The 17,512-nt window shown below is 40.8% G+C and overlaps 1 protein-coding gene across 1 annotated transcript; it reads left to right on the forward strand.

The window, feature by feature from the left end:
- Positions 1–3,607: 3,607 nt before the first annotated feature.
- Positions 3,608–4,225, forward strand: LOC126510333 (keratin-associated protein 9-1-like). The gene is made up of 2 exons (XM_050156866.1): positions 3,608–3,679; positions 3,731–4,225. The coding sequence occupies exons 1-2, from the start codon at positions 3,608–3,610 to the stop codon at positions 4,223–4,225; spliced, it is 567 nt and encodes a 188-aa protein (XP_050012823.1).
- The last annotated feature ends 13,287 nt before the right edge of the window (positions 4,226–17,512 follow it).

The following is a 17,512-nucleotide window of genomic DNA, read 5'->3' on the forward strand; positions in this document are numbered from 1 at the left end:
GGCGGTGGTGGGGAAGAGACAGAAATCTTTAATAAGTAAATAAATAAATTTAAAAAAAAGAGTTATCCAATAAGAGATTAAAGCTAATGGGCCAAGCAGTGTTTTAATTAATATAGTTTCTGTGTGATTACTTCAAAGCTTGATAGCCAGGAACAAAAAAGCAGCCCTCTTCCTTTGATGCAGAAACCTTTCATGAAGAAGACACTTCAGGGCATGGACATGGGCAATAAGATTCTCAACAGCTCTTCAGTAGATCAGACAATAATAGCAACAAATGGCAAATATAACTGCATCAGATTAAATAGATTCCTCACAAATAATGACACAGTATACCAAGTAAAATACAGGCAACGAAATGGAAAGATATAAGAAAAACCCATTCCCAACTATTAATCCAGGGATTCACATCCAGAATATAAGATGATTTAAAAAATTAAAAACAAAAATGAAAGTAACCTAATCCATAAATGGGAAAATAGTCTGAAAATGTAAAAAGAATAATACAAATTTCTAGTAAATTCATGAAAAACATAAACAGTCATCAGGGAAATGCAAATCAAAACTATTTATTAAATTCCATCTCTCCCAGTCAGGAAGGCTGGTATCAAGGAAACAAATAATAGGATATAGCAGGAAAAAAAACTCTTTTCATATTTGAGGAGAATGTAAATTGACATAATACTTAAGGAAACCAGTTTGAAGTTTCATCAAAAAGCTAAAAGTAAAACTGCCATTCCTCTGTGTGCACATAAAGACACCCATGGCGAAAAGTCTGCCACCATGGCCATCAAGTGACTATTACTTTAGTGAGTTTCTAAGTTCAGTCCAAGAGCACATCAACAAATTTTATGAATAGGTAAACTGTGCAGTATATAAATGAGTAAAATCACTCTGTATTAAAGACTGAAATAATTATTTTGCACACAAACTGTGGGAATTGAGTTACCATGTTAAGTTAAATAAGCAAGATTCAGAATGGCTAGTACTGTTGTGAAAATTAGAGGAAAAAACGACATGAGCATAACAGGGGAGAAAGGCAGACATGAGTGAGGCAGAAGAGAGTATACAGAGGGCACTATGCTGACAATAGAGTGATTAGCGTTTGTCTTGCACAGGAAGAAAGTTGTCACAGTCTTATATATTCTTTTGTAAAAATTAATATATACTAATAAAAATTTATCTTTTCTGAATTTTGAAGAAGTACATGTTAGGTTTTTAATTAGTTTACAAATAGTAGCAGAAAAAAAATAATTATCTAAGGATAATCTAGCCAACAACAGGCCAGACGTTTGTCACCTTGACCAATTTAAAAGAAGTTACTTTTCTATGATGTGATTAGAGGGTATGGAGGGCTCTGTAACATGAAATTTTTCTCTTTCTTTTGCTTAAAATAATGTCAGACCATTGTATTATGGCTTCTTTTATGTAAATTCTATTGCTATGCAGGAAGTGTGACTAAATATACAAATGAATGAACATTTTAAAAAGGAATTGATTAATCAATTATCTACATATTTAAACACCTGTTAGGGTGAGCTGACTGCTTGTTGATCCGTGCTGCCTGGCTAGCTTAGACCTGAAATAATCAGACAGAAACGTATTAATTAAACCACTGCCTGCACCATTAGCTTTAACTTCTTATTTGCTAACTTTTACATCTTGGTTAAACCCATCTCCATTAATATATGTATCACCATGTGGCAGTGGCTTACCAGTACAGTTTTAGCAGGTCTGACTGTGGCAGCTCCATGGCATCTCTCTGACTCTGCCTCCCATCTCCCAGCATGCCATTAAGTTTTCCCCCACCTACCTAAGTTCTTCCCTATCAACAGGCCAAGCCAGTTCCTTTATTAATTAACCAATAAAAGCAAGACATAGACAAAAGGACCTCACACACCAAACACACTAAAAAATGTTCTTATCTATTATCCACAGTGACATATAAGATTTTTAACACATCTTTAACTTTAATTTACTCAAATGTCAACAAGCTGCCATTTTCTAGAAAAAAAACCCACATATAGATTGTGTCAAATTCATTCAGGGGAGATTACAGGTCAATAAGAAAAAGAAAGAATAGATTATTATAGTGAGGCATTCCTCAATCATAAGCAGAGTTGAGATGCCAATTATAATTTTTATTTGCAAAGGGACAAAGAACCCAAAGGTGGCACCATCAAATGAAAAGAAAAGTTGATAGGCAGATACCATCTCCCCTTGATGAAGAATGAGAGGGTGTCATTAAAAAAAAGTGTGGAACTTTATTTCTCAACTGTTAACAACATGAAGATCTTCATTTTGTGATACTCTCTCCATGGTAACATAATTTATTCCCTATATAAATATATATCAGCCTTAAGAGGATTTGATTTAAATAAATTTATAAATTTCAACTTACCTTAAATCCATCATTAACCACAAAGAAAACCAATAGAGAAAGAGAAAAAAAGAAGGATAAGAAAATGAGAAAGAAAGACAGGAAAAGCAATAAGGCAGAAGAAAAAAAGACAAAAATGACCTAAGTCTGACCTAAGAGCACTGACTGAATCTGCTGTATATCAACAGATCCCAGCTTGCTCAGGTTTGTTTCATTTGAATGGTTAGACATGAACACACACACACACACTTTGATATCTTCTCACTCTCATGTATTGCCACTTCCACATCATCTGTCCTCTAGTCTACTCTGATACGGAATAGACTGTGCCAGATATCTTTATCCCAAGTGCCTTTGAGACACACAGATGGAGAAGCTGGCAAAGAAACAGACATCTCAGCCAATGTGAAGTGAGGATTTTGTGTGTAAAGGACAGACACTGAAGCAGTCCATCACTGTGACTGTAACAACATCATCACGAAGGTACTTTATCAGTTAAGGACTGTGGCAGAACACTCCTTACACGGCATGAAGATGTGTCACTGTGGTTGGTTTATAAAGATCTGAAAGGCAAGTAGCTAGGCAGGAACAGGTAGGGCAGTACTTCTGGGAACAGATATGTCTAGGGAAGAAGAAATGGAATGTCGCCAGCTTGACACAGAAGAAGCAGGATATGCAGGAAAAGAGAAAAAAAAAACATGAGTCATGTGACAGCACTAAGATTAATAGAAATGGGTGAATTTAACTTATAAGAGATGGTTATAAACAAGCCTAATCTAAGATATAGATTACATAATTAGTAATAAGTCTCCTTGTTGTGTTGTTTTTGTGAGCAGGAAGCCCAAAGAAAAGGCTACCTACAAAAGACAGGAAAAAAATGTAAACAGACACTGTCACTATCCCAAGACATCAGGGGTACCACATGAGCAGATGGTGACAAAGGACACAGTGAGACTGGTTGTACTATACCCTTCCCTTTATTGAATGTGTTCCTATGAGTTATTCTGGAAGAAGAGTCATATTAAACTTTCCAATGATGCATAGCATTGAGAAGCACTTCCTTATGAAACAGGTACTGAATATGGAAATGGGGTAAACAACATCAAAGAAAATCCTGCTGATTGGTTCAAACCTTGAAGACCTGACATATAAAAGGTCCAGAATGCAAGAACTCTCCATATTGTAGAAAACTCACCTCTTAACAGAAACCCTCCAGCTACATCTGACACCATGTCCAAATCCTGCTGTTCCTCTTGCTGCCAGCCTTCCTGCTGCAGGACCACCTGCTGTAAACCAACTTGTGTGACCAGCTGCTGTTGCACACCCAGCTGCTGTAAAACCACCTCCTGCGAGACAACCTGCTGTAAGCCAACCTGTGTAACCAGTTGTTGCTGCACACCCACCTGCTGCAAGACAACCTGCTGTGAGCCAACCCGTGTAACCAGTTGTTGCTGCACACCCACCTGCTGCAAAACCACCTGTTGCAAGACCATCTGCTGTAAGCCAGCATGTGTGACCAGCTGCTGCCAGCCCTGCTGCCAGCCCAGCTGCTGTAAAACCACCTGCTGCAAGACCACCTGCTGTAAGCCAACCTGTGGTACATTCTGTTGCAAGCCAAGCTGTTGTAAAACAACATGCTGCAAGACCACCTGTTGTAAGCCAACCTGTGTGATCAGCTGCTGCTGTCCACCCTGCTGCCAGCCCAGATGCTGTGAAACCACCTGCTGCAAGACCATCTGCTGTAAACCAACCTGTGTGAACACCTGTTGCTGCACACCCTGCTGCCAACCCAGCTGTTGTGAAATCTGCTGCTGTCAGCCCTGCTGCTGTGAAATCACCTGCTGCTAGACCACCTGATGTAAACCAATGCATGAGACCACCTGGGCCCTCAAGTCCTGCTGCTGTGAGTCCAGCTGCTGCCCGGCCTACTGCTTATCAACTTTCCAACTGAACAATGCCCAAACAACTGTCCTTGTGTCACACCAGTCTCTCCATGTGGGCAGAAGCTCCCATCATCCTCTGAGGCTATAACCACTTCAGAAACCTATCAAACACCTTGATGGAATGCAAGTCCACTCACGCTCACTCTCCTTTTCTCTCTGTCTGCAGAGAAAGACACTTTAAATAAAATTATCAAAAATGTATGAAAACAATAAATTATGGACTGTTATTCTTTTCATATTGTCTGTCATCACTGCACTTTGATAAATCATTTGATAGTAGATTCATATGCTCCAAGACTTTTTATTGTGCAAAATAATGAAGTTCCTCTCTCTTTCTCTTTCTATTGAGCACCCACTGTTATTAAAATCCCTTTCCAGCAGGAGACATAAACAGCATCTATTTCTTCTAAGGTCCCACTCACAAACCAAAGAAAAATTCCACCAAAGTTGACTCTGAGGAGCCAATGAGTTTATTGGGCTCCCTTACAAAGCATAGATGAGGAGCTTGTTACAGGTGCATGGATTTGTCTCCCTGGAAAGGCTACGATGGAATGTCTTTAGCTAGTAGGGATGAGAGCTTTTCCATAGCTGCATAGCTAAAGATCTATCTCTACTCTTCTCTGGACCCTCCCCCAAGACCACCCACAGAGCAGAGTTGCTTACAAATGGTGGTAGGGAATTGATGGATACTCAGGTATGTACTCCTAACCCTCCCACTTTTTTATGAGGGATGTAAACAGTAACCAGCCCAGCTGGGATGATTTCTTACAAAGGGCCACAGCTGAATGCTCCAAGATGGTGGTTGTTTGGCTCAGAGGACATTACTGTACCATAATGTGCTCATATGCATGCTGGTGCATGTGTGTGTGTGCACATACAAACACACACACACACACACGGAACACAAAGTTCTTATAAATGAACTTCACCAAGTATGTGAAAGACCAGAGTGATATATATTTAAGATACTGAAAAACAGCATTAAAGACTATATCAAATGATGTAGAAACCTTCTGTGTTTCTTGTTGGCAAGTAAATATTTTGGGAATGATCATATTGTTTAAAATTATGTATAGCCTGAGCCCTATTTCTGTAAAATTCCAGTAATATTCTTCCCCAAACCCCCCAAAAGTACAAAACCTTATGTGAAATACAAAAGACCACACATATGCAATGCAATCCTATGTAGAAAAAAAATACTAATACAGGTATCAAAATACATGGCCTCAAAGTATACTACAAAGCAAAAGTGATATAAATCATTTGTATAGGAACAAATATTGATGGGTAGACCAATGTAGTAGGATACAAGATTGAGAAACCAATGCACAGATATACAGCCTCCGAACACCATCTTCCCAGGTGCATTTGACGCACCTGGGACACAGGGGTAAAGCTGGTACCAACACAGATGCCTATTTTTGTAGATGAACAGACATGGAGCAAGGCATTCGGCTAACTAATGTGAGCATAGCGCATCATCTCATCGCTCTCGGCAGGTGCTTCCTAACCAAAGTCCAAGCAAAGGAAGAAAAGCTACAGAAACAAAACTCTCCTAACCCTCTGCTCCCAGAGGAGCAAGCACATTACAGCATATGAAAGCCAGAGCTGTGGTGAAAGCCATGGGGTTGCTCCTTCCTCTCATCTGAAGAAGTTCCTGTGAGTGATTCCCAAATAGAAAACAAATTAAGCACTTTTAAAAAAAATCCTATTAAGGAACAGCTTCTTCCTTGATAAACAAACTTTGAAAATGGAAAACAATATAAAGAACAAGGAAAACCGTGATTGGTCCAAACCGAGGTGAGCCGATGCATAAAAAGACCCAACTGAAAGGAAGGCCTGGTATTCTAGAAAACTCTCCTGTAAACAGAACACCACGCTCCGTGCCTGAATCCAGATGACCAAGTTTCTGCAGCTCGACCTGCCGTCAGCCTAGCTGCTGCAGGACCACCTGCTGCTGAACCACCTGCTGGAGACCAAGCTGTGTTGGCAACTGCTGCCAGTCCAGCTGCTGTGGCCAAATTAAGACTGTCTGCAGCTTCTCTCAGCCCCGCTGCCAACTAGCTTGCTGTGAAACTGCATGTTACAAGACCAGCTGCTGCCAGTTGTGCTGCCTCCCCAGAGGCTGCATCAACATCCTGCTGCCTGCCTGCTGTCCATCAACTTGCTATGAAACCCCTGGCTGTGAGACCACCTGTTTTAAACCAGCTTATGTGACCAGCGGCTGCAGTGAGTCCTGCTGCCAGCTACTGTGTGCCCAGCTGCGGCCAGCCCTGCTGCCACTGACCAATTCCCCAAGAGACAGATATCTGCACGACTTATGTAAAATCACTTCTTAATTGTGCTAAAAAGCCATTAGGCTAACCCTAAAATTCTGTTAATTATCGAATTCTTGTTTAAACATTCATTTCCACAAGTGAGTGCAGCCGTCTCAACTGTCACTCTCTTCCTGGCGTTTCAGATCTCATGCCGTCTCCTGTGGAAGTCTCACTTCAGCTTAAATCCTATGCCACCGTTGTCATCTCTTCCTCTAAGGAACTTAGGAGAGTGGGTTCCTTAAAACTGACATACCTTCACACATCTTTATAATCATGCTTCACTCTACAGCACACGCCACATCCTTGTGCTGCTACTTTCTTCTTCCTGGTCCCTTGGAGCCATCTTCTAAACTGTATGTAGCCTTCACAAATTCTTAAATTAACCACCATGTTTCATTTCATGTTCTCTGCCTTTATTATTCTGTGGTAAAGTCATTTGCTATGAGATCTACATGCACAATCAGATTTTAAATGTGCAATACGTTGTCACTGTATCACACACAGAGGTCATAATGCTGCAAAGCAGGTCTCTTAGAGCTACTCATCCTGCATCCCTGAAATGGAAGACTCGCTGCGTATCAACTCACTGCTACAAACCCCTTCTGTGAAGCCAGTATCACTCTAATACCCAAAGCTGGTAAAGACATAACAGAAAAAGAAAACTACAGGCCAATATCCCTCATGAACATAGACCCCAAAATCCTCAATAAAATACTTGCAAGCAGAGTACAGACATACATCATAAGAGATTCTCCACCATGACCAAGTTGGCTTTATCTGTGAGACTCAGGAAGGATTCAACATACACACAAGTCACAAAACACAATAAACCACATAAATGGACTTAGAAAAGCAAACCACAGAATTATCTCAAGAGACATCGAAAAAGCCTTTGGTAAAATCCAGCATGGCTTCATGATAAAAGCCTTAGAGAAAGCAGGAGTATATAGAACACAGCTCAACACAGCACAGCCATTATGGGAACTGGTATAAAGTAAGAATTTCCATGTGACCCACCTGTACCCTCCTAAGCATATGCCCAAACGACTCTGTACTCTACCACAAACTTATCTTTGTTTTTCATTTTCAAATTGCTTGAGAAAGCATCCAATCAGCTACTATACCCTTTCCATCCCCACCACTGTGTGAGGATTCTCCTTTCTCCACATACTTGCCAGCATCTTTGTCTTTAGTTTCTTCTGATAATAGTATTCCAATGTTACAATTACTGAATAATATTCCAATGACATACTGCCAGTCTGTAGCAAACTAGGCAACGGAGGAAAGATGTCTTTCCCCTGGCTTGTGCTCAGCTCTCCAGACACTGCCATTTCACAAGTTAGCGGTGCTTCTAAAAATGTCAAGTTCCTCCTGTCCAAATGAATATAAATTCTCCTGATTTTTTTTTTGTTCCAGGACACCTCAGTGTGCAGTCCTTATGCTGATTCTTCTACTTTTTACCAAGCCAGCACCCCTCAAACCCTGAGAAAGCATCCTTTTTGTTAACTAGAACTCTGTTTCAGATACCTTACCTTCTTATGCAGCCATGACAACATCCAGGATCTTGGCTGTTCTGGGACGAACAAGATGTAGAAATGCATCAGGTAAAACATGTTTCACGCCAAGAGGACTCTGGGCTGACCTACTGTTCACCCCCAGACACATTACCATCTCATTGTCATACGCCACCCTAGTAAAATCCCTGCCCAACCATAGAATCTTGTTCCATCCTGTTTCCAACTCAGATGCAAATCAACTCTTGAAGATTAAAGGACAGGACTCTTCCATCTCCAAGATGGACTCCACCCCCTTCACAAAAACTCGGTGAATAATGCTCCTACTCATAGTCAGCATCGTCCCCTTTGGCCCTTTAGCTTCAAATCCACTGTTCAGGTGAGAAACTGATCTGCCAATCATTTCTCCTCAATCCTTGGCTCAATAGACTCTAGATTCTATTCTGGGTTCCATGATACCTCCAGGGGAAAGCACCCAGTTTGGGTTCAAAAGTTGACAACATTTTCATTTGGTACTTTGTTTTTACAACATTTTAGAGCAAGTCAGGACATTGCTTGGCATGCAAGTCTAATTATATTTTTGAGTAACTCAGAGTTCCTCCACAAGTTTTAGAAACTAAATATATATTTCAGAATAATAAATTTTGGATAAATATAAGTAACAAAATAATAATTTTTTCTTCCAAAAATGCCAGGGGCTCTCATGTTTTCTGTATTTTCTATCAGTTAACATTCTGACATACCTAGTATATTATTTGCTTATTTAATAGCCACACTCTCTCCTCGGAAAGTTTAGCCGGCACATGTACTGAAAATACACACCTCTTCTGATAAGTATTTGACAACTAAAGACACTTCTTCACTTTTATTGTCTGGAATAGTTCAATATTACATAAATGACTATTATTAATTTTATAAAATTGCTTGATAAATCAGTAACTTGCCCACACGTGGCTTTCTGGAGTTTCCCCACAGATTGCTTACAGAAAGAAACCCATTTGTTTCCCAGTGCACCCACTGAGAAATCGCTACTCCCTACTCCAGCTCCGAATTACTGCAATGTTTTCTACAGGCATGAAAAGTCATAATAAAAATGGGAAGGGGCTGGAGAGCTAGTTCAGTGGTTATAAGCACTGTCTGTTCTTCCTGAGGACCAGCCTCCACATGGCAGCTCACAGCTGTCTATAACTCCAATTCCAGAAGATCCAACACCTTCTTCCGGCCTCTCAGGCACCAAGTACGTAAGTAGTGCACAGACATGCATGTACACAAAGTACCCATACACATAAAATAGTGATTTTCTTAAAGAAAATAAGTATAAGGAGATAAAGCAAAGCCAAATTGTGTTCTTAGGAGGTGGAGAATCTAAATAAATTCAGAACTGACTCAGTTAGATGACGTAGAGGAAATACAGTAAAATAGGAAGAATGGAAATTTACATTTAGGAATAGGTATGTATAGTTAGTATGTCCCCAAATAAGGTATCCATGAGTCAAATATGGTGTAACATACACAAATCATGACCAAGCCGTATTGGTTTCAGTAAGGCAATATCATTCTAACATTTAAATATGCCTCAGTGTTTAACTATGTGTACTAAAAAAGACACGATAATTAAATATATTGAATGTTAAACTAAGAGCATGCTACAAAACATCAGTGAGTTTGGAATTGAGTTGTGTTTTCCTTTGTGGGGAGGGTGGGAGAAAAGAATCTACTTTCCAAGTACCATTTGTTAAAGATGCTATCTCTCCTCCAATGTGCACTCTTGGCATCTTTCTCAAAAACCATATGTGAAAAAAGAAGGCATGAATTTGAAGAAGAGTGTTGAGGGGTATTTTGGAAGTTTGAAGGAACGAAAGGGAAGGGAGAAATGTGATTAAAGTACAATCTGAAAAATCACCAAAAATATACTCATGAGCTCAAAGAACTATTTAAAAAAATCATGAGTCAGAAATTTTAGGATCATGGGTTTCTATCTGGGTCCTCAGTTCTACCCCACTAATAAATGTGTCTCTTTAATGCATAACACCAGAGTGTCCTTATTACTATAATGTGTGGTACAGCTTGAAACCAGAAGTGGCGACAGTTCCTGAATGGTGTCTTCATTGTCCGAGATTGTTTGGGCTACTCAGGGTCTTTATGCTTCGGTATGAATTTTAAGTTTTTTTTTTCAATTTGTGTGAAGAATTGCCATGAATTTTTTTTTTTTGTGGCCATTTGCACTGCATCTATAGACTGCTTTGGGTGCTGTGGTCATTTCCACAACATTAACCCTACCAATCCATGATCATGGAAGCCCTTTCCATCTCTTAGCATATTTAAATTCTTTCTTTGGTGTTTTATAGTTTCCATTGTAGGTTTCTTCTTTACTAGCTTTGGAGGATTAGGAAAGATCTTTGTGAAATAATTAATGCCTTTTGGACATGATGCACTCATGAACTCACAGAAACTGTGATTGCCTACAAAGATGTGCATAAAAATTAAACTAGACATAATTCCAGCATATACGAGGAGAGGTAAAATGCCCCAACCCTAGCTGAGGAGCTTTGATAGTTGAAGGTTGTCGGGGTAAGGAATTTAAAGGTTCTTTTGAGACTTTTTAAGTGAAATGTCTCATGCTCTACTGGATAACCCTGTATCACTGGTTCTCAACCTATGGGTTGCGACCCCTTTAAGGATGCATAATAGATATCCTGCATGTCAAATATTTACATTAGGATTCATAACAGCAACAAAATTTTAGTTATGAAGTAGTAATGAAATAATTTTATGGTTGGGGTTCCCTACAACATAAGGAACTGTATTAAAGGGTCACAGCATTAGGAGAGTTGAGAACCACTGCCCTAGACCCATGTGCATATGGACAGTACTAACTGGATTCATCATTGCACCAAAAAGAAGACATGAGTTGGGAGGGAGATACAGTGATGGAATCTGGAAGAATTTGGAGAGGGAATGGTTGGTGGCTCAAAATAAATAATATGTACATATGAATTCTAAAACATTGAGTTTTCTGATTTGTTTTCCTCTTTGTTTGTTTGTTGTTCAAGATAGGGTTCCTCTATGTAGCCTTGGCTGTCCTAGATCCAGCTCTGTAGAGCAGGTTGACCTCAAACTCACAGAGCTCTACCTGCTTCTGCCTCCCAAGTGCTGGGATTAAAAGTGTGCATGCACCACCACTGCTCAGCTAGGTTGAGTTTTCTTGAGTCAACGTATTTCCCGGGTATACCATGGAAAACAAGGAGGAAACTACTGCAGTTTTAAATCAGCACCACACATCACACAACACACCTTCCACTCAAAGAGGAACTCTGCAGAAGAGGGTTAACTCACAAAGCAATCAAACAAAGATATAGGAAGCATGCCCCAAATCTGCCTTCTTAGGGATATGGTCCAGGGGATGCTGATGTGACAGAGAAACAGAGTGACCTGTAGCATGGGCATAGTAGGTGGGTGCAAAGTGAGCCAATCCATGGTTTGTACATGCACAGTCCAATGTCATGGCTTGTCCGGAACACAGGTGAAAAGGTAGCCTGCTAGTGTGATTTTCCACACTTCGACCTCAAAGAAGTCATTCACTGGAAATATCCACAGTCTCAATTGAATTATCAATGGTTTTCACCCCAGGGAGTTAGGTAAATCTTTGCTCCAGGTTTCTGCAAAGCATCTCAGGCAGCTGCTATCATCAGGACCTGCCATCATCACATATCATGGGTGTTGTCTATAGCAAAATTGGTGGGCACCAAACCACATGGTTTAGCAGAACCTCCAAAGTTGAAGCCCTCCAAAATTAAAGTCAGCGAGAAGAGAGTTATTGAAAGAAAAAGATGTTCCTTTCCAGAGAATGAGGAGATGATTGGTAGACCTTGGAGCTCATTTCTGTGTCTCACTCTAGCCATAGCATCGCGTCTGTGTTCTCTTCGTGATCTTTCCTTGGATTGGAAATTAATTATTATGCTCATTTAAGGTGATTGACAGGCCTAAGGAAAACTTTTACTGCCTCGATTAAGTCAGGTCCAAGAGCAACACATCTTAATTCCTCCCTTGAACAGAAAGAAAAGATAAAGGGAAGATAAAGAAAAGAACACGGACAGGCAGGCAGAACACTCGCTCTACTTCTCTACAGGTTAAAACTATAATTTTCTGGACCATGGTTTTTTTCAGATCAGCAAGAGTTAAAGTCCTGTGTGTTCATCATAGTATGATCTCAGAACTGGGAAATGACAATCAACCATCACTGTATCTGTTAATATCTCTTCCTTCTAGTGTATCCTGCTGCTTTAGTCAACCTGCTCTGTCTGGCTAGGCTCTTTTGTGGATGTAGTAACACTGTAGCATGAAGGGGCCTGGTCGATCGGAAGTTGTAATTAACCAGACCAACTTAAAATAATATTCGGCTTTAATAAACAGAAGAAAAAAAACTTACAAACCAGGGTTCCAGCGATCCAGGAACGCAGAGGGCAAAGAGGAAGAGGCAAGTGCACCTGGATGTTTTTATCTGTTTTGTGTGGCCCCAGGGGGACACACCCTAACCAGAATGTGATTGGCTGAAGTTCCCCATCATCTCCCCTTTGTCTAAACAAGATCGAACCAAACCCAATACAACTATATACAGTAGGAACAGATACCAAATATAAAATTACAAACAACAAACAATATTAAGCAAGAAACATACAACAAAAGTTTTACTAAGCATTCTATTTGAAGGAGTCTAAATAATGTAAAGGGTAACTACAATTATCTAATCTTCAACTCCATCAAGATCTGAGAAGGGAAGTAATATTACTTGAACAACCAGGAAGTACAAATGAGAAACCTCCAAAATGTGCAACAAATGACAGAGACAACTGACTACCTGGGCAATCACCCAAAGTCTCGTTTGCAATGTTGAGGCAACCAACTTTGGCTAAGGCCTAACATAACTGACATACCATTTTCAAAGGTAAGGAACATTTTAGAACTATCCTACCCTGTCTTGGCAAGATAAGACAATCCTGTTTTTATCCATTTACGGATACTCTGTATCTCTGTCAGTAGTCGAGGTATGGGCTTTTCTTTGCCCAAAGGCCAGTTCTGCCAAGAAGAAGACAAGCTCCCAGTGGAGTGTCTTTGGTGCTTAAGGTTCTCTCGGGAATAGAGCGGTGTTGCCAAGAGTGATCACGTGTCCTCCCTGTCATGGAAAATACAAACACTTTTGAGAATTTCCCCACGTTCCCTTACTCTGTGACCATGGCTCTTCTAATGCACTCATCCTTCCGTCTTGCTGTCTTCTTTTGCTGGCTGCTTTGAATTGTCTTCCCAGCTCTGCAGAAGCCTCCCTTAGTGCCTCCCGGTAAATCCCTGATGTCGTCCAGCCTCTTCTGTGGTATCACTTTTTGTCTGGCATTTACTTTCCAGGACTTACAGTTACATTTTTTTTTAAAGGATCATTTGTAATGATCAATTGCAAATGATCCTTGCATGGGGAAAGGAGAAAGCCTATTGAAAATCTATACCTTGACATGTATACAAGTAGACACACCCATACACACACACACACACACACACACCCCTTCCCATCTCATAGTTAGCCCACAGAATGGGCAGAAAATAGATGACTACTTTCATGACATAGTTGGGAAGAGTGACTTACCTAGCCACAGACACTTACCTAGCTACATTCAGATGACTGATTTATAATAAAAGGGCACCTTTAGTATGTAGTTCTAATGCAAGTAGAAACAGCTCTTGCCCGCCGTTATAAGGAGGACAATTAGGGTTGTCCATCAGCAGTGGCAATTATGTCTGGTACGTGTAAGACATATTTAAGAATGTATTAGAACTGTGTGATGGATTGTTTTGGTTTTAACTTGCAAACCTGGGAAGAAAGAACCCCAGTTGAGGAATTTCCTCCACTTGCTAGGACTGTGGTCATGTCTCCAGGGCACTGTCTTGATTGTTAACTGAAGTTGGAAAATCCCAATCCACCGGGGGCAATGAAATCCCTGAATAGCTGTGACTATGAAATTACCAATAATTACAAATTACCTAATTGCTCACACATTTCTACTTCCTTTTTTAAATTGGGACTTCAAAGATGGAGAGTGAAAACAAAGATTTCTTTCTGGATGTTAAAATGATCTTTTATTTCAACAAGATTTAGGCGTTTCCTGTGTAAGTACTGTGACAGACACCAGGGTTAGCAACGTGAGCAGGACCATCAAGATGTCCACCGTCATCATCCAGAAGAATAGAAACAGGAAAAGGAATGTGCAGACCAGGAGTGAGAATAACGAACTTATATCACAATTACATAGCTTTCTAGTTACTCCTCAGTCAATGTGACAAAATACCCCAACAAGAGCAACCTAAAGGAAAAGGGACTTATTCTAGTTTACCGGTTCAAAAGGAAATGGCCCATCATAGCAGAGAAAACACAGCAGTAAGCAGGTAAGGCGTAGGAGCAGAAGGCTGGCTGGTAACATTGAACCTATACTTAGGAAGGAGAAAGTGAACAGGAAGTCAGATCCGGCTATAAAGCCTCAAAGCCGGCCCCCTTCTCCCACCTTCCTCTAGTGGGGTGCCATCTACTGCTAAGGGTTCCCCAGCCTTCTCAAACAGCACCACCCGCTGGCGACTGAGTGTTCAAACATATAAACCCTTTGGGGAAGAGTTAGCATTTAAGTCACCCACATCAAAGACAGTAATATGTGGCAACCAAACAAAGGAAAAAAGAAAGAGAAACTTGTCTACACTGAACACAGGAACCCAGTGTCACTGGGACAGGGTGACACTGGAGACTGAGAGACGGTTCCAGAGTAAGTGTAAAGTGTTTAGACTATGCCATTTCTCACAAACCAGAAAAGGAATGATGAGATTATGTGGGTTTCTGGTTTCGAAGTCCAAGACCCAGCCTTTCTCTCCTTCCACAGCGGGAAGCGTGCAGGTGAACCGAGGAAGAAAGATGCGCACATGAGTTCTCTTTGTATGGGCATTCTATACAGGTTTCCCGGCAAGAGACAAAAAAACATTCATGGTGCCCTAAAGCTGGTGCATAGGCAGGCATGATGGCACATGCCTGAATCCTCAGGAGGCAGTGGCAGAAGGACCACGACAAACTCAAGGCCAGCCTAGTCTACACAGCAAGTTTTCACCAGAATCACATCCAAAGGCTAAGACCCTGTCTCAAAAACCCAAAAATAAATAAATGGGCCTCGCCGGGGTTACACACACCAGACCACCTGCAGGCCTGAGTTTTCAGCCAGGAGGCATTCAAACACTGAATCTGGCCACTGCTTGTCAGGAAGGCTCATGAGGATTCTTTCCATGCCTAGGATTCCTCAAGCTCCCTAAACATTCTGTCCTGGTCTATCATTACTAGATTGATGTATTGCTAGCCAGCTCTTCCTCTGAAGTGCACAGCATTCAACCGTGCTTCAAGGAGAACATAAACATGGCCACGGTCTAGAGTGTTCACTTTAAAGAATGCTACCTTCAGAGGACATTTGGGGCAGAATTCACGGTTCTGATGAACTTAGAAAGGATTTGGCCTTTAGCCTTGCAAACCCACAGGCACAGTGTTGTTTACATGCCAAGGATGAAGCCAGCGCCTGGAGCAGAAGCCCATAAAGCAAGGGCATCTGTTTATTAATTTACAGTAGCCTTAGCTTATAGGAACTGCCTACCCATCCGATGGCCAAGGAATCAGCACAACAAGTCAAGAGAACAAAGTGTTGGGGGCATTTGGTATGTTTACTGCACAGTGTCTCCCCAGGGAAGCATGGGAACCCAGTCCCGGGACTAAAACCCCTCTTGCATGCCTCCATTGAGCTGGGCACCGGCAGACCTTCATACCAGCACTTCTCTGAAGTCATGAGTTCCCATGCTTCAGCGACACCTCCACTTAGGTGTTTATATATCCAGTCAAAACCTCTGTCAGTTCTTCCGGTTTCCATGTCGTCTTTTCTTAACGTGATTTCATTGAGTTTTGATCATTTGTAAGGTAAATTCCCAGTCTGGAGTGGCATCTGACTGCGGCTCCCCACTCGTGGTAAGGCTTCGCTAACACAGCTGTGCCACGAATACCCATGGTGGAATTTATCTTTTGGTATAGCTTTACTATCTCTTCATGGTATTTCTTAGTGAATTACAATTGGGGTTTAATTAAACTTTCTCTTATCATCTAAGGTCTTTAAAATTGGGAATTCTCAGTGAGGTAGAACTATCATTACAATGGTAAAGTGGAATTGTCATCACAGTGTTTCCTAGGCTGTGTATGTATACATGTATGACTGTATGTGTGTATATGTATGCATATTTGTATGTATATGTGTGTAAGTATACATGTATGTATGCATATGTTTGTGCCTCCATTCATCAGAGTAATACCTAATATCACCTATTTCTTATAACTCATATGTACATCATATTTTTCCTCCTTAAATATAGCATATTAGAGATTATATAATTAAATTAGTGTTCTTATCATTTAAATCAAACATAAAAGATCATCTCTGGATTCTCTTCTCTTTAATATATTTTTTATTTGTTCCTTGAGAAATTCATACATAGAACATTAAATTAAGTGGAATAAAATAGGAATTTGGGGGGATTTTTTTTTTTTAGACAGGGTTTCTCTGTGTAGCTTTGGTGCCTTTCCGGGAATTCACTCTGTAGACCAGGCTGTCCTCAAACTCACAGAGATTCACCTGCCTCTGCCTCTGCCCTCCCAAGTGCTGGGATTAAAGACATCATCACTACCACCCAGCAAATAAGATTTTTCTATATGTCTGACATTGATGCAAACATGGGCAAATCTTGTAGGGAATATTTGTCTTGAAATTAGATCCTCTTTCTGGCACTCTTTAAATTTCTTGAACATCTTGGCATTGGGCCAGTACCTGAGCTTGCTGTTCTCTCATCTCAACTGGCCGTAGTGGTCCTTTGTCCTTTGGCTCCTGTCAGGCCTGTGCATAAAATCTGTAATTTTCAGTCACCTTCCCTCCCCAACAACTATACTGTCAGTAGCTTATAGAAAGATTTTTTTAAAAAATGATTCAAACTGTGTCCGTTTCCAGAACAGTGGACCCTAGACAGTGGACCTTACCCAGCCTCAAAATGGACACAGGGATGTCTTCCCCTCTCTGGAATTCCATTGAGAAACCTCAGTTTACAACACAGGAATGAAGTTACCTACTGGATGCTTCCTCCCCCGAGAGGCATAAACTGGAAGGCCTGGGTTGTATAAATAACTTGATAAGCAGGCCAAGCATTCTCGTCTGTCTTTTATTATCACAGTGCTCACGGTGGTTGTAACCTGACTTGGCCAGAAAACCTGCAGACCCTTCCAAAAAAAAAAAAAAGCATTCCTCATCCGAG

The sequence above is a fragment of the Alexandromys fortis genome, unplaced genomic scaffold (assembly GCF_014885135.2).
Source record: "Alexandromys fortis isolate MF-2015 unplaced genomic scaffold, M_Fortis_MF-2015_v1.1 scaffold_31, whole genome shotgun sequence".
Taxonomy (NCBI): Eukaryota; Metazoa; Chordata; class Mammalia; order Rodentia; family Cricetidae; genus Alexandromys; species Alexandromys fortis.